This window comes from Camelina sativa, chromosome 13 (genome assembly GCF_030686135.1).
Source record: "Camelina sativa cultivar CO46 ecotype springtype chromosome 13, ASM3068613v1".
Classification (NCBI taxonomy): Eukaryota; Viridiplantae; Streptophyta; class Magnoliopsida; order Brassicales; family Brassicaceae; genus Camelina; species Camelina sativa.
The window spans coordinates 6,411,386-6,437,847 of NC_141892.1; the positions used below are offsets into that span (position 1 = coordinate 6,411,386).

General features: G+C 36.7%; 6 protein-coding genes across 7 annotated transcripts; 2 read left to right on the forward strand and 4 right to left on the reverse strand.

Moving 5' to 3' along the window:
- Nucleotides 1-5: 5 nt before the first annotated feature.
- LOC104735643 (putative glucomannan 4-beta-mannosyltransferase 11) lies at nucleotides 6-3,396 on the reverse strand. Of its 2 annotated transcripts, XM_010455473.3 has the most exons (9): nucleotides 2,857-3,396; nucleotides 2,667-2,765; nucleotides 2,227-2,479; nucleotides 2,022-2,132; nucleotides 1,548-1,684; nucleotides 1,155-1,268; nucleotides 667-866; nucleotides 329-520; nucleotides 6-237 (listed from the first exon to the last, which is right to left on the reverse strand). In XM_010455473.3, exons 1-9 carry the CDS (start codon nucleotides 3,118-3,120, stop codon nucleotides 87-89), a joined length of 1,521 nt encoding a protein of 506 aa, XP_010453775.1. In that variant the 5' UTR covers nucleotides 3,121-3,396; the 3' UTR covers nucleotides 6-86. The 2 variants fall into 2 exon arrangements, with proteins under 2 accessions (XP_010453775.1, XP_087337669.1); XM_087481543.1 differs by lacking the exon at nucleotides 6-237 and having other exon boundaries at nucleotides 325-520.
- Nucleotides 3,397-5,450: 2,054 nt separating this feature from the next.
- On the reverse strand, nucleotides 5,451-6,201 carry LOC104735644 (uncharacterized). The gene has a single exon (XM_010455474.3). The coding sequence runs from the start codon at nucleotides 6,054-6,056 to the stop codon at nucleotides 5,556-5,558; it is 501 nt and encodes a 166-aa protein (XP_010453776.1). The 5' UTR covers nucleotides 6,057-6,201; the 3' UTR covers nucleotides 5,451-5,555.
- A 711-nt stretch (nucleotides 6,202-6,912) lies between these two features.
- On the reverse strand, nucleotides 6,913-14,082 carry LOC104735645 (uncharacterized). The gene is given in 19 exon segments (XM_010455475.3): nucleotides 6,913-7,458; nucleotides 7,555-7,795; nucleotides 7,890-8,030; nucleotides 8,123-8,228; nucleotides 8,309-8,510; nucleotides 8,592-8,727; nucleotides 8,820-8,937; nucleotides 9,047-9,261; nucleotides 9,347-9,499; nucleotides 9,653-9,862; nucleotides 9,946-10,020; nucleotides 10,110-10,238; nucleotides 10,316-10,390; nucleotides 10,621-11,136; nucleotides 11,228-11,398; nucleotides 11,750-11,857; nucleotides 12,338-12,516; nucleotides 12,921-13,070; nucleotides 13,533-14,082. Coding segments are annotated over 19 exon segments (3,531 nt in total). The 5' UTR covers nucleotides 13,732-14,082; the 3' UTR covers nucleotides 6,913-7,051.
- A 160-nt stretch (nucleotides 14,083-14,242) lies between these two features.
- On the reverse strand, nucleotides 14,243-16,718 carry LOC104735646 (protein PAL OF QUIRKY). Its single transcript, XM_010455477.3, has 2 exons — nucleotides 15,699-16,718; nucleotides 14,243-15,173 (listed from the first exon to the last, which is right to left on the reverse strand). Exons 1-2 carry the CDS (start codon nucleotides 16,508-16,510, stop codon nucleotides 14,516-14,518), a joined length of 1,470 nt encoding a protein of 489 aa, XP_010453779.1. The 5' UTR covers nucleotides 16,511-16,718; the 3' UTR covers nucleotides 14,243-14,515.
- A 2,600-nt stretch (nucleotides 16,719-19,318) lies between these two features.
- LOC104735648 (stearoyl-[acyl-carrier-protein] 9-desaturase 3, chloroplastic) lies at nucleotides 19,319-22,507 on the forward strand. Its single transcript, XM_010455478.3, has 3 exons — nucleotides 19,319-19,729; nucleotides 21,125-21,632; nucleotides 21,848-22,507. The coding sequence occupies exons 1-3, from the start codon at nucleotides 19,599-19,601 to the stop codon at nucleotides 22,415-22,417; spliced, it is 1,209 nt and encodes a 402-aa protein (XP_010453780.1). The 5' UTR covers nucleotides 19,319-19,598; the 3' UTR covers nucleotides 22,418-22,507.
- Nucleotides 22,508-23,296: 789 nt separating this feature from the next.
- Nucleotides 23,297-26,368, forward strand: LOC104735649 (stearoyl-[acyl-carrier-protein] 9-desaturase 1, chloroplastic-like). The gene is made up of 4 exons (XM_087481544.1): nucleotides 23,297-23,701; nucleotides 24,818-25,322; nucleotides 25,405-25,845; nucleotides 25,931-26,368. The coding sequence occupies exons 1-4, from the start codon at nucleotides 23,562-23,564 to the stop codon at nucleotides 26,051-26,053; spliced, it is 1,209 nt and encodes a 402-aa protein (XP_087337670.1). The 5' UTR covers nucleotides 23,297-23,561; the 3' UTR covers nucleotides 26,054-26,368.
- Nucleotides 26,369-26,462: the final 94 nt, after the last annotated feature.

A 26,462-nucleotide genomic window follows, 5' to 3' on the forward strand; every position in this document is an offset into this window, starting at 1 on the left:
CTGACTTTGAAAAACAACATATATAGAAGATTTTAATACTAATTACATATTAATTCTTAGAAAATCAAAATATCTAAATAAGATATTTAATTAGTTCCTACAAAGCCAAATCCAGAAATAATAAATGCAAGAGCCTGCATGTAAAGATAGATATATAACAATGTCTTCCCAAAGACAAGGTTATAGGAGGCGCAGCACAAAATGTATATCCCCACCATCATCTCCTTTGAGTTTATCCTGCAGTCCCAAAAAAAAAAATGCTGACCAATTTTGAAGATGAATCAAATGAAGAAGAAGGAAAAAAAAATCTTTAAAATTGATTAATCACCTGTCGAGAACCCCATTGCGAGGTTTTCTTATTTGCGGAAGTAACTTAGTCTCAAGAGCATCTCCTAATTTCTCAGTGACAACCCATTCGTTGACTCTCCCTCCTTCAAGTAAACCAATGAAAGTGCCTTTGGTTCGATGCATGGCCATAACATTCTCGAACAAAACCCAAAATACCACGAGGTAGAATGATCTACATGCATACCAATATCAATATAGTTCATAAATGTGCGGTACATATAGTATTAAATTAAGCAAGCTAGCTACTATATATGAATTGATCCAAGTGGCCAGTTAAATGTGTGGTGTGGTTATAACTAGAAACCATTAATTACTAACCTTGGAGTGGCAATGGCATTGAAGAGAGTGATCATAAGAGGAAAGTAAACAGTTGACCAAGTAGGAATGTTGACTTCGGGAAAGAAAACGCTCGTAGGAAGAATGAGACAATAGAAGAAAAAGGTGAAGAAATGGACTATGATCTTTCTTACGAAAAAGAAGCTGTAGATCACATACAGTTTCTTCCAAATCGTCACTCTCTGTATCAAGATTACCAAATCAAGTTCATTAATACCAAACTTTTTTTTAAAGATATTAAGATCAAAACCATAAAAGAAACGTAATTAAATTGGCATGCAGGCCTGATGCCTCACTCACGTTGGATGTTTAATTTGTCTCTCTCATAATGGAAAAATAAAAAAAAATTGGTGGCACGTGTGTGTGCCTCACTGCCTTGGAATGAAATAAATTAAAAGTTGGAGAATAATACTATAGTTGTATCTTTCTTTTTATTTTGGGTCAGATAGAATAAAAGTATAAAACAGTACCTTATTGCTAATAATTTCCATAGTCATTTTTCTGAAAAGATTAGCTGGACCGCATGACCATCGATGTTGTTGGAATCTGAAAGCCTTAAATTGGCTTGGTAGCTCACTTTTCACCTACAATCGCAATCATATATATATATTTTTTATATAAAAAACGATTTAAAGCTAAGTTATTTGATATCCACACGTTAATACATAATTCTTTATATTATTCCATAATTCCTGTGGAAATTAAATCATGTGCTGCAACAGTGCATAAAGTGGGTGCACAGCAACAACACATGTGTGAGTATGTGACGAAGATGAATTAAGACTTGGACTGGTTTTATACGAGGTTAAAAAAAAAAAATTGTTTCTTTTATATTACAAATAGTCCAAAAGAATTGAAAATACCGCAACGTCATTGACGAAAACAAATTTCCAGCCGTGTAGACCGACACGTACGGCCAAGTCCATGTCTTCGACGGTGGTTCGGTCTTTCCAACCTCCTGCTTCTTCCATTGCGGCCATTCTCCATACACCCGCAGTACCTGTAAAAATTATATTGATGTAACAGTGTAAGAAACAAAACTATATTCAGAGATTTTGCAAAAATTACGAGATCCATTTAAATGTGTATATTTACTGTTATTGGAAAAGTCAATATTCGTGCATATATTCATTTATTATCAATTGGTTTTGGGTAGAAACAAATGTAGCTTGTTTTTTTGCTAGCAATTGTTAGTAAAAAAAATAGTGAAGTTAGAAAGAATAAAAAATTAGAGAGGATCTAAAGAAATATAGAGTTTTTTTTTTTTTTTTTTTTTTTTTTTTGTGAAGTATGTGACCACAAGATAATGTATTTAATAAATGTTGATAAGGATGTACCATTGAAGCCAAAGAAGGCATGTCTAGTGGATCCCGATTCTTGCTCTGCCGTGAAATGGTAATTAAGAGACATCTCCTGCATCCTAGTCATCAAGCACTTCTTTGCGTTCACTGCACCAATGAATAGCTTCTTTAATCATACATGACTATGGTCAGTAAACACCTTGGAAATCGTTTTGTTTGTATAAACTGCAAGTAGTCATACCAAATTTCCATCGAGCTTGAACAAGAGCAAGCTCGGGATTGTGGATGAGAAATGGGATAGTGCATTGGAGGTAATCTGGCTCTGGCTGGAAATCGGCATCGAAGATGGCAATGTAGGTGCATTGTTTGACGTAGCTATGCCTCACGCCTTGTTTAAGAGCTCCAGCTTTATAGCCATTTCTATTGTCTCTCCTCTCACATTTTATGTTAATGCCTTTCCTTGCCCATTTCCCACACTCTATGTTCACCATATCCTGCAATTAGTAACACAGTAGACGATTGATCTCATTGTGGTTATAAGAAAAAAAAAACACAACATTTTAATTGTTTTAATGAATCTAGCTTATTTGAATTTTTTAAAAAAAAGTTACATAATAAAAACCTCTCACTAGTAATAAATTAATTAATAGCATGTGTTTAGAACGATGAATAGAAATGTACCATGATAGTGGGATCAGTGGAGTCGTCTAAAACTTGAACGATTAGTCGATCCAATGGCCATATGAGTCCGCAAGCCGCACCAATGGATAACTGAAACACCTGTGGGAGTTTAAGGTTACTAAAAAGCTGCATCACTATCTAAGATTAAATAACTGAATACAAACTCATAAAACTATAAGTAAATACGTACCTCTCGTTCGTTGTACATTGGGATTTGGACAAGAACCATGGGATAGTTTTGATCTCCGAGCTCCATGTCCTCTTGCATTGCCTCCCATTTGTAGATCTTCTCGGGTTTGCGTTTAAACAACTTGACGTAAATTACTACAATGTTCATATATAAACTCTCTACGAAAACTAACAGTGAGATGACCAAACATATAGCGACCAAACACTTGAACATTGGAACTAGAAGTAGACTCCTCATTTCTCTCCACCACATCATAGTCTCCATGCTTATTTATCTATACTGATCTTCACTTCACACAATTATATGCTTCAAGCTTTTTTCTCTAAAAGTTGCAGCTGCAACCTCAATTATTCTCTGGCCGAGAAAAGAAAATTTAACTACTCTCCTCAGAATAAAGAAGTGGGAGTGAGATATAATTTTGAGGATTTAGAGATTGGGGTATTTCTTGTTCTGTCTATAAGTGACTGACTATACATAGATTCTCTTTTTTTGTTTAATCAAGTAATTTGTCTTTAGTTTTTTTTTTCTTTTTTAGAGGTTTTGTTTCTATTTTGATTCGTTGTCGTTTAATGGAATTATGTGGACCAGATCTAGAACATTATGATAACTAGTGGGAACAAATGATAACTAGTGGGAACAAATGATAACTAGTGGGAACAACAAGATGAGAAAAGGACCAAACAATGTTTATAACTTTTAACTCATCAGTCTAACTATTTTTTATTCATAACTTGCACGTGATATATACTTTTACACATGTTACAACTGGCCACATATACACCTAATTGAATCGGTATCGGATACCGCATTGACAATCTACATTAGTATATTTGATCACGCATCTATCTATAGTCATCTTTTAACTTTCATTTTTGTTAATTATATAGTTGCAAATACATGATAAAAAGGTAATATTTGTATTTTAAAAGTTCTAATATGTTAAGTTTTACCATAAGTTTATACAATTTTAGAACGTACAATGCAATGCTAGGTGCGTTAAAAATAAACCGCGCGAAGCATGTTTCATATGAAGGGTAAATACACAAATTAACGCGTTTGAACTGAAAAACAAATAGTAGTAATCACTATATAAACGCGTTTGAAGTGAAAAAATAATCAAAGTCTTAACTTTACATATTAGTGCAGTGGCAACCATAATCTCGACAAAATAAATGTGAGTTAAAAAGACAACAAGTACCACTGTAAAATAATTAAGCAATGCTGTAATTTCGAGAACAACAACAATTAATGATCTGTCTGTGAAATTAAGAATGGACAACCGTAATCTGATCCCCTAGTTGTTTCGTAGGAAAGAGTCAAATCATTTGAACGCAAACATGTTTTTTACTAATGTCTGAAACTGGTGAGAACGTTACCGGAGTAAACCAGTACGATTGGGTCAGTAAGGACGAGATGGATTTATTGCTCTGAATAGAACAATTCTTTCCTCCTCCTGCTAATTTATTATTGGAATTATTTTATCGTAATTTCCTCAGTTTTTTAGGATCCACCACTACAGTAGTGGCACTACTTATCTTATCTTTATTTCCCTTTGTAAAATATTATCACAAACTCCAGTGACCCGATTGTTAGATTTGAGCATCTAATCATCTTTCAATGGTGTGTGTTGCGTTGAAATGATTGAATCTTCTCGTTGGCAAGGGTACACAAACTTTTATATATATAGAACCTTTGGAAAAGTCAGATCTGAGAAATGTCCTTTGCACTATGTTCCACTTGACTTAGAGCTTTGTCCCTTTCATAAGCAAGTGGCAAATGTCAACTATTTAACCATGACTCGCGCCGTGTGGTTTACGCGCTTTTATAGAGAAAATGTAAAACCTCGACAAAGGCTACTAGGCTTACCAAACCAAAACGGGATTAGAGGCCAGCCGGGGTATTGTTGTTGCTGTTTCCATCAAGCCTATTAAGGCCCATTTATAACATTAGCTAATTTGGGTCTATTTTGTAAAATGTCTAAAAGGGTTTTTCCTTTTCTATATTCCAAATCATTTTAACGACCCTTAATGACCTGAGTACACACGAAAACTATCGTAGTGGCTAGTGAGTATACTACAAGAATTTAAATGGCAAACTAGGATATACCCCTAAAGATGAGATCTGACAAAAAGAAAGGAAAGACAAACTTTAGGACGAAGTAAATGCGTGTCTCCTCCTCGTGAGCATTGCATGATGCATGGCTACCTATTTTATCATTTTGCCCACCACAAACTTATACACCCCAAATCATTTTTATTGACTCTTTCTCTCTACACAGCCGTTGCGAACTTTCCTATAATTTTGTGTTACAACACGCCAAAGAAAAAGAAAAAAAAAACAATATAATATATTTTACCACATGTGGTAATTTTGTCCTCTTCTTTTCAAAAGATTCACTAGATCCAATGGTTTTTTTTTTTTAAAAAAAAATAACGTAACTCGAACATTTGTTCTGTTTTGCTTTTATATTCACAAAAATCACAATATCTATAAGTAAAATAATATAATCCTAGAGAGTAACGATTATATAGTCTACAAAATCTTATAATCACACTAACAACAAAAAAACGGCTATGGAATTAAATACAAGACAATTTCAAAACTATTAAGATCTCATAAACATAGTTTTTATATATTATAAAAGGAAAATAAAAGGGAGAAAAGGTAAAAAGAACAAAAAGGTTTATTTATTTATTTTATTATTGTTCAGGAATAGAAACTAGCACTGGTCTCCATGGTTTTCTCAAAATCCTCAACCGAAATGATTGAACCGAACCCAATCTTCGACCCGTTAACTCTCTCCCGTCACCGTTATAAGCAACGGAGCGAACTGTCACCGGCGACAGATTCTCGCTTCTCTCTTCTCCACCGCCTCGGCAAATCTCTTCTCTACCATTGAACGGCGGCGACGGCGATGTCACCAAGAGCTCTCTCAGTTTACCCCTAGCAGCACGGTGGTTCCCCCTCTTATTTTTCCCGTAGTTTCCATCAGATTCCGGCGAATCCTCAAGGATCTGACGGAGATTGCGTCTGCGACTGTCGGAGCTCCTTTCGAACAACATCCGCAGGGTTTTGCGTCGCCGGAGATTAAATACAGGGCTCTTCGTCGGACTCATCGCAGGGTTCCCGGCGGCAGAGGATGCATCTAAGCTGCGATGTGCGGCGAAGAGCTTGAATTTGTGTAGGCGGGAGAGTGACATGCTGAGATCCAACGGTGGATCGAGTCGAGACGATCACGAGTTCGCCGTCCGATCGCGAATCTTCTTCCTCTTCTTACTTTTTTTTTTTTTTTTTTTGTTGTACGGTCACATTTATAGAAGATGCAAGAAGTTAGCAAGTAACGGCGAAGTATTCATAATATAAATCATATTTTAAAGTAGTGGATTTATTTATGTGTAATCTTTGTCAATATTAGATTTAAATCGATATACATACTATAAACCTTATTAAAAAAATTCACCAAATTGCAATTAAGGGGAAGTTATTAGTCGCGACATAACCAAGAAAAAGTATTTGGAAGCACCTGACACGTGTATGCTTATATAGAGTCTGTCTAAATTAATCACGCTTAATGAGGCCCCCTCTCAATTTGGAATTTAGCCTAACCCCGCGTGCGAGGCCCACTCAGTCTACTTCTATACACGGAAAAGCCCAAAATGTGTGGACAATAATTGAGCGATTTTTGTCATATTAATGTGCATTAATACTATTTTTATTTTCTTGTCTGGGTCTGGCACACTTGGTGAAATCGAGTAATATTTCCAGTCAGTCTCATCGAAAATGCCTGAAGGCCCTGAACAACATTAACCAATATATACCATCTATATATATACTTACCGACCACCTGAATAATTTCTTTAATTCGCAATAGAATCCAAACCGCAACATTTTACTCATATGCTTCACCATACTTCAGAATAACACTGCCTTGCGTACAAAGCTAGATTATTCATAGACAGAGACCACGAAGGGGAAAAGAGATGGAACAAAATTGCCTTGGCTCTCTAGCTATTCTTTAAAAAAAATATATTTGTCTTCTTCCTAAGTAAAACAAAATGGTAAAAGAGAGAATAACATTAAAAATATATATATATATATTTTCAGCGAGCCAAAGAACCCAAAAACATGATTTTATTACTCTTGTATTAAGAATCTATGCAATAGAAGCATTTAATGAAAAAAAACCTGGTTATATTTAGTGATTTTGTGGCTGTGTCTCATCTTGGTTCTTGGCTTTACTCCTTAGCATCTCAGTGAAGTTGCCTTTCATGATACGTCTGAATCTCGTGTCTTCAGTAGCAGCAGCCGTAACCTTTGGTGACTCAGGTCCTTGAAGTGTTGGTGATGACGGTGCAATCGCAGTGGTTTCCATTGCTTCTTTTTTCCCCAACAAGCCACCTTCTCCAAACAAGCTTGTCACAGATGATGCAATCCCCAAATGAGCACCCATAGCTTTACTGATTGCTTCAAATGTCCCACCTGATCTCTCCTTCATTATGATCTCTAACGCTTCTTTGTGAGCTGGATCTAGCGCGTCTGGATCTTTCAGTAGGTTTTGTATCGCCGGAAGGAGGTATTCTCGGACACTTGTTTGAGACAGATCTTCAGAAACATGTTTCAAAACATAAACGAGTTAACCTTTGAACACTCAAACATGTATGAAAAAGAAGAAGAAAGTTTTGGTTTTGGTACTCTTACCGGTTGCATCGAATGCACGAATGGCTTCACAGAACGCGTTAGCTCTTTCTCGGCGACGATTTACATCTGTTGAAGAGCTTGGACTTGCTGAGAGTTGTAAAATCTTGGACAAAAGATAATCTCGAAGCCGTTCTGTTGTGTGAGGAATAGCAACTAAGAGTGCACGAATGACTGCGATTATAGCCTCATGAGAACCATCTTCGAGAAAAGCATCCATCTGGACTAGGATTTTATCAACAATCTGCATCATACACAAATTTAATTAGCACATAAAAGTAATTGGAGAATTTTATTATGCCTTCAAGTAATTCGAAAATTTTATTATGCATTATTACCATGTCGACTTTGAAATGTTGTGCTACAGATCCAAATGCATCTATGCTTGCGTACTTCACATTCAGGTTCTGGTCTGAGCCAAGAGTGATCAAGGCTGGTAACACATTGGCAGAAGCTACTTTGGCGTCGATATATGGAACCTGTGCAAGTATATAACAAATCTTCGGTAAAAAAAAAACTTGGGGAAAAAGGTGAAAGTTTGTGTGTGCGTGCTTGTTGTTGAGAAGCTTACAATAGTCTTCAACAACTTAGCAGCGTTGATTTTGAGTTCTGCAGTGGAATCCACGACCATTTCCCACAAAATCCCGAATATCATGCTATGGTGTTCCGGAAATGTGCTGTAAGAGGTGGTCTACATTAGTAAGAATAAGAAGTTCCAGGAAAACATAATTAACAGTGGAAGCTTTAGAGCACGCACCAAAGGAAGCGAACTGCATCCAAAACTTCGTTATTGTGCTTCGATGACTGGTTTTCTTTTGTTTTACTCTCGACTAAGTGTTGTCGTAAGAAGATAGTTAATTCGTCGTGTTTACTTGGTGCACCAAGAACTCCTGCCAAAAGAAGCGGTAGAATACAAAGAGTGGCAAGTCTATTGGCTACAGCAGTTCTTGGTTTCAGGCCTGAAGAAAGGAAACAAGAATCAATGTCAAATCCTCTTTTCAGGAAATTTTCTGTCGCTTTCTATCCAGCAATTAAGTAACCTTTTATCCTTGGATGGATTGCAGAAGGTAAGAATTGAAGATCCGCCTCATCATCTCCAACAGCCACCAAAAATACAGGTAACTCAATGTGAGCTAGGTAGGAACTTCCAAAAAGTTCAGACACAGCCAAGAGAAACTGGAAACCAGCACGGAGGGTTTTTAACGATTAATGTAATTACTCCTAAGATCAATAGAAAATAAGAGAACAGTTTCCAACACAATTTCTACCTTTGTTATCCGATTTCTCAAATGATCTTCCTTCTGGGGCAACATGCATGCCAGTTGCAACAAGTTAGCAAAGCAATCAACGTGCATCCATTCAAACATAGGCCACTCAGAACGTCCCCTGGTCAGATATTCCAGTCAGATAAGTAGTACGATTATATAAAAGAAGATGTCAGAAACTAGAAGAAATTGTTGTTGTCCAGAGTAGTTGAGGGGTTTGAGAAGCTTACTCGGCATAGGTCTCAAGCAAAGAAACAGAGAAGGCAGATTCCTCTGATTTTGAGATAGAGGAAAAAGGACATGTTGCCATTGACTTCTGGTGTATAGCTGGAAGCAACTCCATGAGCATTCTTAGCAGGACATCAATGTTCCATCGCTCACGTTCACCTAAGACTCGTAGATGAGACTCCAATGACCCTTCAACTCCAGAAAGGGGCGGGCAGTGCTGCAATGAAAAGGACTTAAAATGAGGTATTCCAACAACCATTCGCAGTTAATATCTTAAAATGGATAATGTATTGAGTCTATACCTGAGCAGAGCTCAATGTGTGAGAGAGAAGAACTCTCAAGATATGATCCAGTCTGTTACCCCATTTTATCACTGCAGGAAGTAGTTCTTTCAATGTGGTTTCAACCACCAGGCCAGATGGATCGCATATCAGCTGAAACATCATCTCCTCGACCTAATAAACAAGTAGAAAGCTAGTGTTGTAGCATGGTTTTATGGATATTAACAAAACGTCTATGCTATTGTCTCATGACAACCTAAAGACACCACCATATCCTAGAATTCTGCAATCAGCCTGTTTTGGAGCTACAAATTTAGTGACGCTGACCTTGAAATATTTGTCTGTGTTTGGAAAGAGTGGAAGCAGCAATGCCAGATTATGAGCGGCAGCCTCTCGAACAACGGTAGCAGAATCTTCTATGAGTTGTTGTACAATAGACAAAATGAGAGAGTCGCGTATCTCAGGGCGGACATATTCTGCAAGCTCCCCACATGATTGAGCAACTAGCAGCCTGCGTTCTTCATATGTATGATTTATCTGAAATAGACAACCAGCATGTAATCACTCATATCAAGAAAATAACACAAAATGTCCAAAGCGTGCGCAAGAGTAGCATTCACCTGTTCCCAGCACTGTGGAAGCAATTCTGTCTCTGTTCTCATTTCCCCAACATTCCTCGATAGGCTAACACATGCCTGAGATAAACAGTAAAACGCCTCAAGCTCAAAACCTTACAAGTCTTATTATACACAATGAAAGCTTAAAAGGTAATACAATAACCTACATCCATTATAATCCTTCTCTGCTGTTCATCTGGACGTTTGATCAGGTTGAACAATGTATGAGTCAAGGAGTCTCTTGTACTGCTAACTGGATGCCGCTCAATTGCACACATCATCAGGGGAAGAAGTTCCTATCAGTTAAAGAAACCAAATAATTAATATTTCATCCACTGGTCCTGACTGGTAATATTGAGAAAAGAACTCAAACCTCTCGATGGTTTATCAGAACATATGGAACAATCTTCGGCAAAGCATCAGCGAGTATCTGAATAGTTCCTAAACCCTGCAAATGGAAAGAGGAATATTCAAACAACCATCTAACATTTTGTTGACACAACATTAGCAACGTATAGCGAAAGGAAAGCAGACAGCTACATTGCCCTCTACCAATTTTTCTGATGACCAAACAGGAGCTCTTTCAAAGTACTGTATTAGATCATTTAGCAAAGGTAAAAAAAAAAACAGGCAGTCACGATATAAGAGCAAGTATTCCAAAGCATGATCAAGACTTGCCATTTCCTCAGAATCAGCTTCACCATTTGCTTTGTCTGATTTTGAGTTAGAACCACGACCAATCCCAGGATCCACTTTCAAGATGCTTCCAAGGTCTCCGGGTGGAAAACTTCCGTTTGATGGACTTAACAAATAGTTTGAGACTTCTTTCTGGTTCTGCAAAGTACTATTGCTGGCCTCTGCAGTGACCTCTCTTTGATCAGCTATTATATTCTTAACTTATTCCACCACCAGATCGTCTTCTGTTTGTATGTGCCCTTTCTCAGCCGATATAGAACTTTCATAAACCAAACCACCATCCTTTTCTACTATTGGTTTCTCAACTTCCTCTGGTAGAGAGCTTAACTGTTCCTCGCCATTATCCTTGGATTGTAATTTTACAGGATCGCCTTCATTCGCTGACATGTACTGACCAGCACGAGACCCTTCAATATGCATTTTAAGAGAAGTGATCTCAGCCCTACAGTCATTGAGGATCATCCTCTGATGCTCTGAGGATTGCTTCAAACTTTGCACCTGAAAACTATCAGTGTCATTTCAGGTATTTACATTTCAGATATGTATGAGCCTCTCTCTTCAAGATATCCAGTCTATAAAAAATGACTACCTGCTTTTCTCTATCCCTCAGATCCTTCTGAAGTGATTCTGTAGACTTGTTAAAAGCACTGATTTGCTCTTCGAAATCTTCTTTGCTCTTAAGTAGTCCATCCTTTTCTTTGTTTAGCCTCTCGATCTCCTTTTTTAGTGAATCATTCTCCTGAAGCATGGCTATTTTCTCCTGCATCCAAGAAAATTGCGAACCATGAGTTATTCAAATTCAAAATATATATGGAACATTCTGGTGGATTTTATTCTCGCAGATGCTCAAAGTGCAACTTAAATGGTTGGTATAATTCTCAAATACAAAAAGTTGCACTTAAAGCAAGCTCCCATTCTACATAATCATCCCGCAATCAAAATAACATCAAGTTTCAGATAATAACTAGGGGAAAGATGCAGAGGGAAAAGGAGAGGGAAATTGATTTTGTATAAGACAATAACGTCAAAGAACTAAGTTTTCAGGTATTGATATTTCTGACAGCATCAGTTCAATTTGATGAACATGCAAGTTAAGCTTTCAGGATATAACCTCAGCTGCTTCTGAAGTTGATGAGAGGTACTGATAGTAATAATAGCGCAAGGCATCAGGCACATGTGCTGGACTGTCCTGCCAAACGTCCAAGTTCTGGTCTGTCACCTGAGATAAACAGAACAGACATCATATTTACAAAATTGTTCTAAACACAATACCAGCACAGACAAACAGGTCAGACACTTCTGTTTCTCCTTTTGGAGTTAGAGATAATTCAGACCTGAAACTTAAATTGAAATATTTACCCAAAACCTAACAAATATATCAATTCAAGCCCAAACACAAGACACTATCAGCAGCCTCTAAAGGAAATTATACAATTTCACCATAGAGAGTTACAAAATAGTTACCAAAATGGAAAACTAAAATTAAAATAAGCTACTAGAAAGCTCCAGTTACTTTTTAGTTATTCTTCATTACAACTTTCCTAGATGAAGAGGCAATGAGGCCACAAAATAGGCACAAAGCAAAAAAAAGCTAATCGAGATTCCAAAATGGCGTTTGCGGCAATCAGACCCAAAAAAAGAAACAGAAGAACTAGGTGGGTTGTAGTACGCAAAAAAAATAATATACATATTAATATACCTCCTCATAAAATGTCATAGCGGTAAGCCTGTAACCTGCAAGAAGAAGATATTCTTTCACTGCACAGTTTAAGTCTTGACGTTCATTGTTCTTCAAAGGCCCTATATCTGTGAAGGAAAAATCTTTCTTTTTCCGTTGAATCTCTGGTCTGTTGTCTTCAAACTCATCTGAGTCCAACTCTGAGATATAACAAACAGTATCAGGACATAGTTTGGTGATTAGGTTGCTACCATGCTGGAAAGTGCATTATAAATGATTGTTTGCATAAAGTAAACCTATGCAGATAAATCTCCATGGAGAAATATGAAAGAATAGAGGAGATGGCCTATAGACAGGAACTGAAAGCTAGACTAGCAAATACTTATTGCAGAGAGAACTTCTAGATACATTAAAGTGTCTGCACTCTGAGACTATGATTTTAGTCAAAGTAGACTCCCTAACCGGTCGGTCATCACTGAAATTTCTGAAACCCTACCGACTTCATGGCACGAAACATGAACAGAGTGTCTATGCATATACGTTTATCGAAGTAGAAGACTATGAGACGAGAAAGAGCAGAATAAATAATTGAGTTATGGATTACCTTTTGACTTGTCAATATGATCAGATTTCTTCTGTCCTTCAGTTTTCAATCTTGTAATATCCTCTTGAGCTAGACGAAATTCATATTCGCTGATAGCTAGTTTCTCAGCTAATGCTTCTTTCTCCTCCAACAAACTTTGTGGATCCGCAACTGTATTTCAGGGTAAAAATTACTAGCCATGCTACCAACCATATTGTCTAAGAAAGCCTGAAGCTAAACCAAAAACCTCAGAATGCCACACAAGATACGACATGTTCATAAAACAAGCGGACTAATCACCCTTCAAGTATGATTGTTTTCAAACTTAAACTATGAGAAGAACATCAAATTGCATGCAGAACAGATACATTCTCACGATTTCTCAATCATTTTCTTGACACCTGTGCTTTTCACAACTTTGAAAACATGTCCATGATCAAACATTTACACTTTCAACTGCTTTGTGAATTAAGTAAGACCAAATAAGATACCCAATTATCATATCCCAAAAAGATCTCTAAAACGTAACGCAGCTCAACCACACTAAGAGGGACGATATAGCAGACAATTTCAGTAACAGAAAAAATTAACAATGAGAGGCGAATACAAACGCAATGCGAAGAACTGGCGAACCTCGAATTGAATTATACCGAGAAATCTGATCAGGAGAGAAACGGGAAGGATCAGAGAAGAACTCCTTAAGACGAATTGCTTGGGCATCGCGGCCATCATCGAGGAGTTCGTGAAGAAGCTCAAACGCCGTCAAGAGGTAGTTCTCCTCCATCAGGAAGTTCACAAAAAAGTTGCACAACGACGATCGCTCCGCGTCCATGTTTTGTTTTCTTCTTCTTTCACGGGAACCCTAAAACCCAATCAGAGGAAACACCTCCTTCGTTCCAATGTCTCTGTGCATTCCGATAGAGAATAAACTCTCACACTTCGATCTGACGCGCGATCGGATTCGATTCACCAGATCGTGTCGGTGTTCTCGTCGATGAGTCTCTCCGGAAAAGAGTGACGGTACGAATCACGTGCGACAATGTAATGGTACACCGTGGATTAGTTGAACCCAGATTGTTTAAACAGTAAGCTATATGGACACGTGGACGGCTCACGTCAAATCAACGTCGTCGTGTGTGCGTGCCTAGGCGATTTCTAAAGTTCGAGAAAAGTCGACGTTTCCGTTGCTCTTTGTAGTGAAAATAAGTAGTAATTTAAAACTAAAGAAAGTGTTTAGTCTTTTTGCTAATTGCTTGTAAAAACATGTGAGATACGCAGATTACCAATAAAACCATCGTAATACCTTCAGCTTTTGAATAGCAATGAATTCTCATCAACCACCATGAGGACAAAATTGAAAGTATTGATATTACTAATTTCTTTATAAAATGTATTTGGAAAGATTAAAAAAAAACCGTAAAAAATCATTGTTACAACAAAGTGAGTAAAAAAGAAAGTGAAACAAGGATCACCTTGACTGAAAGAGACAAAAAGCAGAAGCATGTATAATATGTATGGGAACCAAAACAAACCTGTAAAACCAAATACCCGAAAGTGCAGCAACATGAGTATGGATTCTTTGACCAAAAAAAAAAGAGTATGGACTCTTAGTTCTCTCAAGAATTGTGGGTGTGTAACTGACCCAAAGCTTCGGTTAGCATCTTGGTTTGACACTGCGACGGCACTTTAGGAGCTGGAGGCTGAGATTTGTAAATCTGAGCACGAGTTATATCGTTGTCATCGACGTCAGTGTTGTAGATGAAAGGATCTCTGCAAGTAGTACTTGGCGCAGCTTCACTTGATGTTTGTACAGATGAATCAACGGGTTTGGCTGGAGGGTAAACATGTGAGGACAACTCTGGTGCTAGAGGGCTACTGGTGCGGACCACTGGGGAATCAACTTGGTGGGAGTTTAAAACCGTGCCAGAATTCACAGGCGGTGCTTGAGCATACCTCGAACTGTACTGCTCGACTGGAATGTAGTATATTGGGTATGGCTGCGGCGGAAGCTGATAATGGGTGTGGTTTGTGTGATGGTATGCTGTGGCAGGCAATGGCATAGGTGAGTTTCCGGCAATGTAAGGATGTCCAGTGTAAATGACCTGTATATGTTGTTGTTGAGCTTGGTTCATAAATGGTGGATACCCGGAAAATGGGATTGGAACTGGTTTGTTAAGCGGAGTCTCGTACAAGTTTGAAGACAACTTGTTCTCCAGAACATGTGAGTGTGTCGGTAGCTCGTGAGAAGAGATTGGGGTGACTGCAGTGTTGTCTCTATACATACAACAAGAACAAAAGGAATATGGTTATCAGCTACAAAATTGCATTTGAACTAAATGTGACAGGATTGGCATGTGGCTTCTATAGCAAAACATACAACCCTTATGAACACAGCTCAACTTCAAATACTAGAATAACTACATCTTATGAAGATAACAACCGTCGCTGAATACCACACAAGGAATAACATAAGCCCGGGCGCATAGATGTTCTTCAAATTGGGAATTACCACAACACAAGGTCCTTACACAATCGTAAAAAAAGACAAGCTAATGATTGCCTAAGCCAATGAACTCATTCACCGATCATAGAGATAGCTTATATCACCCACATTTAACCTGGTTATACAACACTACCAAATTCATCTGTGCCATTGGCTAAACAATTCAAAACACACATGCTCATTTCTTCCCAGACAACAAATGAACAAATTGTGTGAGAGTTTTTAGTACGCTTACACCTAAAACTATTCAACAGAGCAATCAAACAGTGTAATCAAGCAGCTAGAGCATAGAATACCTTGTCACCGATTCTACTGGCGCAAATTTGACCTGCGAATTTACTGTGTTGTCCTCGCCAGTGCTTTTGATCGGAGGCAAATTGGTCGAAGTAACGGAGGATGATGTTGAGCCAAAGGACGAATGAGTCTCGAGCATCATCGACTCCTGTCCACAAATCCCGCCGTTACCATCTCCGCTTCCGCTACTCTCACTATTATTGCGCCCAGTCTGCATCATCTCCGCGCTCGTCAACGCGTCTACGAACCATGTATCAGTCTTTGGGTGCTGAAGCACCGGTTGAGTCGACTCGTGCAGAACAGGCTTAGGCTCTTCGATTCCAAGCCAATCGAAATCAGTCTCCGCTTTACTCTGAGCCGAATCTCCCTGACTCGCACCAGCATCATTCGATTGTGATTTCGATGGGAATATAAACAACCGGATTCGCGATTGAGGAATCGAAAACTCGGAGAAGAGGTATCCATGTTCCTCCATCATGATCTGAACATCCTCATCCGTCTCGACGGAGATAAGCGAATCTAGTTCCTGATCAGGAAGCTGATATTTAACCTTGAAAGGATATGAGATTCCCAGCGTAACCCTAAGGTGGCTAACAAGCGAATCGAAACTCGTTTCCGCGGAGGGAGGAACGGCAACGATTCGAGTATCTCCGCCGACGTAGCGCGGCGATTTCGTCTGCGGAAGTGAAACTATATTACCGCCATGCCTACACATCACCCTTAACTTTCCATTTCTTCCCTTCTTCTTCCATCTCGGCGTAGCAACATTCCCGCCTTCTGTTACGGCGGCGGAAATGGAGGAGACGGTGGTCATGGTCGTACGATTTTGGGGGTTTTTAACTTCTGCGGCTTCTTTTTTCTGCTTTTGCTATTTTGTTTGGGGACAAACTCCGTTTATAAGCGGCGAGGTTTTTTTTAATCGAATCAAAGCCAAAAGGTGTAGTGTGTTGTAGCTTCGCTGTGACGGTAACGCTATCATTAAACTGAGGGAATGTATCAGCATAGAATTGTGGGCCCGTGGTGTACTGGTGTTCCCGAGCGCGTGACTTTTAAAACGGGTTTATAACCGGGTCGGGTGTAAAATAATCCAAGACTGGTGAAATTTACCCGACCCGGGTTTGTATTTCTGATTTTTCGTTTTTTTTATAAGTTTGTTCGATTTCGAGAAAATGTTTAGTTGGTTCAACAATTATACATAATTGATTCATCCATGCACGTTTAGCAATAGGAAGATGTAAAACAAACACATAATCTATAAACACCTTCGCTTTTTTATACCATTATCTTACAAAAAAATAGCATATATAAATTAAAAATTTATGTAACGCGTAAATATTACAATTTAATAATGAAATTAACTATAAAATTCTCTGTTTTAGAAGCCCAAAATTATTTTCTGTTCAACAAACGTAATTAGTAAGTTTATCAATTCCAGTAACCTTTATTTGTGATGCAGTTTCTGAGTGCAACAAAATTTACTCCCTCTGTCTCACAAAAATTGATATTTTGGGATATTTTTTTGTCTCACAAAAATTGATGTTTTGTAAATTTAAAAAAATAATTATTGAAAATATTTAAAATTTTGAATTGTTATTGGTTTAAAATTAAATAATACTCTCTTTCGTCAAAGAAAAAATATATTTAAACTCAATAATCATTGTTTTCTTAAAATGTGTAAATGCTTCTAAACATCATTCTTTATGAGACGTTTATGAGAGAGAGAGTATATGATAGTAAGTTTTTCATTAAATGGAACAATCACAAATTTGTATAGTATGCTAAAAATCAAAAGAAAAATAAGTGACAAAATTGGAGAGATATATCAATCAGTAGTCTTAATTAAGTGTTTTTTTGGTAAAATGGTAAACGTTAATTGAGGTTTGATATTCAGTGACTTCACAAGTCACCCAATGTTACAAAACCCAAACTTTGCTTTGCAACAACTTTATTTTCGACTTCGAGCAACATCACATGCATATAGACCGTCGGTTACGACTTTACTCCTTACTACACCTTATTATGTTTTTCATTTAACAACAATACGACACTTCTTGTCATAAAATTACGAAATTTTTGTTTACGTTAAAACCATTTTTTTGTTTTTGTTTAGGGAAAAAACCCGAAAAATATGTTATCTAATTTTTTTTGGTCGTTTAATTCCTCTAGTTATTAAATTTCTCAAAAAATACCTGTTTTAATTTCCGTTGTCTTTAAAAACTTTCATTTTATTAATAACGGTAGATTCATACTTACGACATAACGACTTTTAACTTTAATGACAGAAATATTAACCATGGTTAAACTACAACCCCACGTGGTTAATAAGAGGGAACTAAAGACACTGTTACCCTCTTCTTCTTTCCCCAAATTGATTTCGAGTTTTAGAACTCTAGAACCCTAAAAACGATTTTTCTTCTCAAACTTCAAATCCTAAATTCCTTTGATTGGGATGATAGTCGTCGTCTGAGTAGTTGCGGTTCTGGTTGATTGTGTGGTGTGTTCGTTGCAAGAATTGATTGACTCCTTTGGGTCACCATTCTCACAAACCAAATTTGAATTTCTGATTTTTTTAGGGTTCTAGAGTCCTAAAAGTCGAAATCGATTTGGGAGAAGAAGAAGAGGGTAACAATGTCTTTAGTTCCCTCTAATTAACCATGTGAGGTTGTAGTTTAACCTTGGTTAACATTTCTGTCATTAGAGTTAATAATCGTTATGTCATAAGTATGTATCTATCATTATTAATAAAATGAAGATTTTTAAAGACAACGGAAATTAAATCATGTATTTTTGAGAAATTTAATAACTAAAGGAATTAAACAGCAAAAAAAAATGAGATGGCGTATTTTTCGGATTTTTTCCTTTTTGTTTATGTCTCTCTTTTTTGGTCTATTTATAACTTTGAGAACATATTGTTTCAATAGAAACGATACGACAGTAGACCGAATGACCGATAAAGAAAGAAAAGAGTATTCACCATCATTTTATTTATTTATTTCGAAAACTCTCATAAATTTTTGACTAGTAAGAATCATAAATTGCATCATATACAATCCACAATTCCAATTTCCACATATAAATAAATGAGATATTCTAAGATATGAGACATTCTAAGAAATAATATTCTTTCTTAAGAAAAGTATCTCAGAAAAGTAACACCAACAAAAATTTGGAGTACACCTAGAAAGGTTCCTATTCCAGAATTACGTAACACGATTAATTAATTAAGCGCGACAATGATGTTTTATCGACTACTTCTAGCTCGTAAATATCAAAAGATTTTTTTTTTTGGTAAGGGACCGGCCGACTAAGGTCACCCGTTATTTATTAAAATGAAAGAAGATTACAAACGAACTTCTCGTGAATATCAAAAGATGATTACTACGTGCAGTGTTTTATTTGTTTTTTTTTTTCATATTTCAGAGGTTTCTATAAATTATAATTAGTGTTTTTTTTGTTTTTTGCGTGCTAATTATTGAGAAACGTTTTTTCTTTTTGGTAACAAGAAAAATGTTGCTGTTTAAGTATTTCATTTTCTACGGCGATTTTATATATTCTTTACGGAAACAATGGCTTTTTCAACGGGAGTTATATATATATACATCGAATTAAAGTTTGATGAATCATCCAAATAACTTAAAAACAAACGAATACCATATATAAGAGTTCAAACGTAAACAGATGACCATGGTTGCTTAGTATAACTAATCACAGGTGTGAAACTAATCAATAAGAGGACAAAACACTCCAACTCTAGTCAACTCTTCTTGTGTATATATATAGAGATATATATTCCTTCTTCTAACCGCACAACAAAGTACACAAAGAGAGAGAGAGAGAGAGAGAGAGAGAGAGCGAGAGAGAGAAAGAATCGAAGAGATCTGTTGCGGAGAGAGAGAGAGAGAATGTCCATGGCTTTGCTTTTCACCTCGCCGGCGATGAAGCATAAGCCGGCGGCGATTACTTCTTCTCGCCGTGAATCTTCTCATCCTTCTCGTCGTCTTCGAGTTTCATGTGTCACTACGAACCCTCCTAGGTACCATATTCTCTTTAGATCTTCGATTTCTAGTTTTTTTTTTTTTTTTTTCGTTTTTGTGTTTGTTTATAGACGTTTATGAACATAAGTTAGATATGCTATTAAGCATATACAACATAATCTTTTTTTTTTTTGAACAAATATAACATAATCATTCTGTGTTTTAGCTGTCTCTATTTAACATGTTATTGATTTACACGGGATCTAAATCATACCGTCGTTTTCTGAACACAAATAAATAATTAAATAAAATCATTCCACTAGTTTCTTTAAAGTTTTTTTTACTCACGAGTCACTGAGTTCAACGATGTATTTCATTTTATTTTGTTGTATATATTTCAAGATTTTGTTATTCACGATCGGAGTTCTTAATGTTTACTAGTATATACAATACATATATGAGCGGGCATTAATTATTGCTATGTCCAATGGGACTATAATACTGTATTTAAAGTCATTGGATTCCATGTATCTTCTTCGTTAATCCCATTATTCGTATTCGTATCATGATGTCAACTTTTTTTTGGTCCACCTGATAACTTTTTTTTTTTCATATTGCAGAATCACTATGCTTTATATATACATATACAGCTTTATGTGTGTGGGTGTGCATGTGTATGTGTGTATGCATATGATTTGGTGATTTGCTTCACACGATATCATGACATTAATTAGGTGACCTTAAGACAAACAATATAGAGATAATTTTGATTGTATTATAAATTAATTACGGTTCAAAATTTTATCAGGCAAAGTACATTGTACTTTAATATGCTGGCTTGTTTTTCTTCACAATTTTACCCCACCATGCAAAATTATTGAACAAACGTTGTTGTTTTTTGTTTGTTTCTGGTAAAAATTGTACAGGCGTTTAGTTGACATATTAAAATCAATATCCCTATATATATATATATATATATATATCAACAACGTCCAAAAATTCCAATCTGGATATGGTGACACAACGCCTTCAACTAAAAACGATAGGACTAATTGACCAATCAATATCATCAACATTTTTCTATATTCAATAAAATAATTTTAAAATTGCAACTACAGTCTAAAACCTTATTTTTATTTTACATTTTGTGATTACGTGTGTTTAAAATACATGAATATCTCTAATGGAGTTTATGTCAGAGTTCCATGTTGCCAGAAAATAATCTTTAACTTTCTTGTTAAATGACAACGTAACAACCACAATTCCTTTTCCAAAAATAGTTGTTTTGACATACCTATCGAGTTTATTGTCATATTTATCAAGTTTTACTATAAGTGTACTATTTACGCTTTTATAGTTTTGTACTCTAAAAGAGATATCGCAAATCTCTTTCAAAGTACACAGGACCCATTTCTGTTTGATATTAATTTTATTTTATTTGTTTCTGTTTGTAGGCAAAAAAACGAAACATGCAATCAGTTTCGACCTATCAAAGAAGTGAATAACCAAATAACACACACAATACCACAAGAGAAGCTCGAGATCTTCAAATCAATGGAGAGTTGGGCAGAACACAAACTACTACCTTATCTCAAACCCGTCAAAGATTCATGGCAACCACAAGACTTTTTACCGGCACCGGAGAACGACGAAGAGTTCTACGACCGAGTGAAAGATATCAGAGAGCGAACAAAAGATATACCAGACGATTACTTTGTTGTTCTTGTCGGAGATATGATCACAGAGGAAGCACTTCCAACATATCAAACGACGTTGAACACACTTGACGGCGTTAAGGATGAAACCGGTGGTAGTTTATCGCCGTGGGCGGTTTGGATTAGAGCTTGGACGGCTGAGGAAAACCGTCACGGTGATTTACTCAACAAGTATCTTTATCTAACTGGTCGTGTTGATATGCGACATGTTGAGATGACTATACAATATCTAATTGGCTCTGGTATGGTAAGTATTCATTTTTAAAGTCATATTTGACTTTTTTTGGGTTATTTTGAAAAGAAAAAAAAAATAGTTACAGTGACAAGTTTAGTATAGGTTTTCAAAACTTTTTATAGAAGTTTTAAAAAACAAAAATTAGTACTAATATTGATTAATGATATTAATAAATTATTAGTTTAATTATTCATAATGTTTGTTTTGTTTTGGTCAACGGCTTGTAGGATTCGAAGTTTGAGAACAATCCATACAATGGATTCATCTACACTTCATTCCAAGAGCGAGCTACGTTCATCTCTCACGGCAACACGGCGAGGCTAGCCACAACCTACGGCGATATTACCCTAGCGAAGATCTGCGGCACGATCGCCGCCGACGAGAAGCGACACGAGACAGCGTACACGAAGATCGTGGAGAAGCTGTTCGAGATAGACCCCGACGGATCGGTTCAGGCGCTGGCGAGTATGATGAAGAAACGGATCACGATGCCGGCTCATCTGATGCACGACGGAAGAGATAACGATCTGTTCGATCATTACGCAGCCGTGGCGCAGAGGATTGGAGTTTACACGGCGGCGGATTACGCTGGGATACTTGAGTTTCTGTTGAGGTGGTGGAAGGTGGAGAGTTTGGGTTTGGGGTTATCGGGGGAAGGGAGGAGAGCACAGGATTATCTGTGCACCTTGCCGCAGAGGATCAAGAGGTTAGAGGAAAGAGCTAATGATAGGGTCAAGCTTGTGTCAAAACCTTCTGTTTCGTTTAGCTGGGTTTTTGGTAGAGATGTGAAACTATAGAGAGAGATATTTTTAAAATAGTTAAACAATGAAAAAAATAACCAAACAAAATAGTATAAATAAATAAACTATATATGTTTGTCATCCAAATTGTGACTTGTGGATCTGAGTAACCAAACTATGTGTCCAGTTTTAATATTTATATGAACATCTCACAATTTATATTTTGTTCACTAATTAATGTGACTTCAAATACATCGTTTGTGTATTTTTTTTTTTTTGTGTTTTTGTGTTGTAATGATGATATTTTTAAGATATATATATATATATATATATATATATATATATATATATTCCCCGTCTAAGTAAGTATTGTTATGGTAATATACTTATGTGAAATCAGATGTATCATGTTTTGGTGAACGGCTTACAGTATATGAATGCACATTCAATCATATCTTCCTCGTGAAGTTTTTTATTGACTTTTAGAATGATTGGTAAGAGTCTCCTTCAAGATGACCCATCTAGCTACATCGATCTTCGAACCCACATTGTTTGCAAAAAATGGAGGAGACTAATTAAACCCTTGTGCGTCCAAAAATATTATATCTCGATCACTATATGCATCGATCCATCCCGAGCCGATCAAAACATTAGCATCTCGGAAACTCATGGTCATAACTCGTAAGACACGTTTATTGTTATGAAGACATATCAGTGACAATGTTTTTTGTGTTTCTTTCTACCGTCATACTATAAAAGATCTTTGTCGCGTAATATGATTTTTTGCTTCGACAGCATGATGATATCACACAACAAGTATATCGTTTCAACGACAAGCAACTTCGCGTTTCAACGACTAAAGCTGCATTGGCGGCCCATGGGCCTATTAGAATTTATTGTGTAAACAAATAAGGACAGAAATAGATAAAAACAGGTGAAGAAGAAAATGGCAGTGATTTAAAAAAAATAAGAGATATTGCAATAAATGTACACTTGCTGAAATAATCACGTTCCAGTTTTTTTTCATTCTTCTGAAATTGATCGTTTTGTTTCTTCACCTTTGCTTTCTTTGTTTCTCCCACCTTAAATAACCTAAGCATACCACTCTGTTATCATCGAAAAATTCTTATTTCGTTTTGTTTCTCCAATCTCTTTTTTTTTTATTTTGTTTGGTTTTGGCTACGGGGCACTAATTAAAACAATGGCTATGGCTATGACTATGGATCGGATCGCTTTTTCCTCACCCTCATCATTTTATCATCGTTCTTCTCATCATCATCCTCATGGCTCCAGATCTTCCAGAGTTTTCATGGCTTCCTCCACTCTCCGTTCCGTTTCCACGTGAGTTTCTCGCCTCGATCATTTCAATTTTGCCTTCAACTGTTTTTTTTACCCTGATCTATATTTTTAAAACTTTCTGGGGGGGGAGGGGGGGGGGGGGGTTAAGTTTTGTGCAGCTATAATCATGATCTACATTGGATTTTTTTTTTTGCATACGCTCTTTGCTTCTGCAAAATTTGTAATCAAAATGTAGAATTATTTCGTTTTGTGATTGCTTATGGTAAACATATATATACGCTTGGTGTGCTCTGTTCCCACGTATCTATGAACAAGAAAAAACACTTGTTATGTAGTTCTTTCAAATGATCAATATCTTTGCTTTCTGCTGAATATGTAGACAATGTTCACAAAGAAATCTTTTGTCATTCTCTTACAAAAACAAGATTAATCACTAGTGTCATTACATTTGTAATTCTTCCAAATAGTTGACACTATTCTCCATATGCATGCATGGATTGTTCCCTATTTTTTTTTTTTTGAATAGAAGAATTATTTAATTTGGTTGTTGGCCTATCAGGACAATGTTCTCATCAATCCTTTCTTAATTTATTGCTAGTGTATAAGAATAAGACCTTCAAAAATAAAGTCACATTCCGCAAAAAAAAAAAAAAAACTTTTTAATATTGTTTTTGCATTTGGTTGTTGGAGTTTCTTCTATGTTTTGCATATGCATACATCCATGTCTGTGTTGTTGTTTTTTTTTTTTTTTGGTACTGTAGTTGGTCAAGTTAGGTCTGAATTTTTTTCTTTGTGTTGCTTGTTATGTTGGTGATACTGTTTTGGTCAGAAGAATTTTTATTTAGAGCATGCTTTGTCTAGTACTGCAATTTCCTCCTCCATCGTTGTTAATGATGAACATTGAACCACGCATTAGCTTGTCTTTTTCTTATTCTTTCAAGAAACTGATTTTTCTCGTGGTTGGAATCTTTTCCTTTTTGGAGGTTTCTTTAAGACTACAACTTGTTTGCAAGTAAACAAGTTGTTGTCGTAAAGAAACCTGAAAAACACGAAACCATATCATCTAATTCTGGTGATTTAGTTAGTGATAACAGTTTTAGTCTTTGAAGTTTCATATTCTACTAATCATTTTGGAAGCTTCTTTTAATGGAATTGCAGACAGGATACGAATGGAAGGAAACCATATATTCCCCCAAGAGAGGTGCATCGTCAAGTGAAATATTCAATGCCACCACAAAAGCTGGAGATCTTCAAGTCCTTAGAAGGATGGGCTGAAGAGAACTTGTTGGCTTACCTAAAACCTGTTGAGAAATCATGGCAGCCTACTGATTTCCTCCCTGAAGCTGAGTCAGAAGGATTCTATGACCAAGTGAAGGAGCTAAGAGAAAGGTGTAAGGAGCTTTCTGATGACTACTTTGTTGTGCTTGTTGGTGATATGATCACAGAGGAAGCACTTCCGACTTATCAGACCATGATTAATACATTGGACGGGGTTAGAGATGAGACGGGAGCAAGTCCTTCTCCTTGGGCAGTATGGACGAGGGCATGGACTGCTGAAGAGAATAGACATGGTGATCTTCTTAACAAGTATCTTTATCTGTCTGGACGAGTAGACATGAGGCAGATTGAAAAGACAATTCAATACCTCATTGGTTCTGGAATGGTACGTTCCTATAATAATATAAGCCTGAACCCGCAATTCTCTGTTATTCGTTGTATTGATTGTGTTTTGTTTTGTTTTGAAGGATCCAAAAACTGAAAACAATCCTTACCTGGGCTTCATCTACACGTCTTTTCAAGAAAGAGCTACATTCATCTCACATGGAAACACAGCCAGACTGGCAAAGAATCTTGGAGACTTGAAACTTGGGAAGATTTGTGGCACCATTGCTGCTGATGAGAGGCGTCATGAAACAGCCTACACCAAGATTGTAGAAAAGCTCTTCGAAATCGATCCTGACACCACAATCGTGGGATTTGCTGACATGATGAAGAAAAAGATCTCGATGCCTGCTCATTTGATGTACGATGGTCGTGATGATAACCTATTTGACCACTTCTCTTCCGTGGCACAGAGGCTTGGTGTCTACACTGCCAGGGACTATGCTGATATACTGGAATTTCTTGTGCAAAGGTGGAATGTGCAGAAGTTGTCAGACCTTTCTAGTGAAGGACACAAGGCCCAGGTAACAATATTAGAACCATGTAACCATTTCTGAGTTCTGTACAACCTACTCTGACTTTTGGGGGTTCTTTAATTGCTTTGAACAGGACTACCTCTGTGGATTACCTGCTAGGATCCGCAAACTTGAAGAGAGGGCTCAAGGGAGAACCAAAGAAGCTGCAAAAAACATACCAATCAGTTGGATATTTGGTCGAGAGATCAGGGCTTAAATAAAAGAAGTAATGTTATCCAATTTCTTCCATTTTATAATCCCAAGCAACCAAGAAAGCTATAAAGACCTTCACCAACACCATGATGAAGAGGCCAGAAGAATGTTATGTTGGAATGTGTGTAGATAAAGTATGTGTTAGGAGGCTGTGCTTTGTTTGGATAAGTTAAATGCATCCAAAGAATTTGCTTTATGTTGACAATTTTATTTATTTGTTTCTTCTTCTCTATTTTGTTACACTAAATCCATCTTGTTAGTATTGTATCCAAATTCTCTAATGCTTTCTCTCAAACCAAATAAGATTTTAAAATAAAAACTTGTGTGTTTGTTTGGTTCTTTCTACTTTCAACTGTGTTTCCTTTGGGGTTATCAGATTAAGGATGATGCGATTTTTCATAGGAAACACAAGT

What these genes read in the sequence shown, in the direction of transcription:
- LOC104735648 (XM_010455478.3), top strand. Translation starts at nt 19,599, where the DNA reads ATGTCCATGGCTTTGCTTTTCACCTCGCCGGCGATGAAGCATAAGCCG. An exon ending in GTCACTACGAACCCTCCTAG is followed by an intron (nt 19,730 to 21,124) that starts GTACCATATTCT and finishes TTCTGTTTGTAG; the next exon opens with GCAAAAAAACGAAACATGCA. An exon ending in ATCTAATTGGCTCTGGTATG is followed by an intron (nt 21,633 to 21,847) that starts GTAAGTATTCAT and finishes AACGGCTTGTAG; the next exon opens with GATTCGAAGTTTGAGAACAA.
- LOC104735644 (XM_010455474.3), bottom strand. Translation starts at nt 6,056, where the DNA reads ATGTCACTCTCCCGCCTACACAAATTCAAGCTCTTCGCCGCACATCGC.
- LOC104735643 (XM_010455473.3), bottom strand. Translation starts at nt 3,120, where the DNA reads ATGGAGACTATGATGTGGTGGAGAGAAATGAGGAGTCTACTTCTAGTT. An exon ending in TCAAGCTCGATGGAAATTTG is followed by an intron (nt 2,133 to 2,226) that starts GTATGACTACTT and finishes TCATTGGTGCAG; the next exon opens with TGAACGCAAAGAAGTGCTTG. An exon ending in TGGAAATTATTAGCAATAAG is followed by an intron (nt 867 to 1,154) that starts GTACTGTTTTAT and finishes ATCTTGATACAG; the next exon opens with AGAGTGACGATTTGGAAGAA.
- LOC104735646 (XM_010455477.3), bottom strand. Translation starts at nt 16,510, where the DNA reads ATGACCACCGTCTCCTCCATTTCCGCCGCCGTAACAGAAGGCGGGAAT. An exon ending in CCAGTAGAATCGGTGACAAG is followed by an intron (nt 15,174 to 15,698) that starts GTATTCTATGCT and finishes TTGTATGTATAG; the next exon opens with AGACAACACTGCAGTCACCC.
- LOC104735649 (XM_087481544.1), top strand. Translation starts at nt 23,562, where the DNA reads ATGGCTATGGCTATGACTATGGATCGGATCGCTTTTTCCTCACCCTCA. An exon ending in ACTCTCCGTTCCGTTTCCAC is followed by an intron (nt 23,702 to 24,817) that starts GTGAGTTTCTCG and finishes ATGGAATTGCAG; the next exon opens with ACAGGATACGAATGGAAGGA. An exon ending in GTGAAGGACACAAGGCCCAG is followed by an intron (nt 25,846 to 25,930) that starts GTAACAATATTA and finishes TGCTTTGAACAG; the next exon opens with GACTACCTCTGTGGATTACC.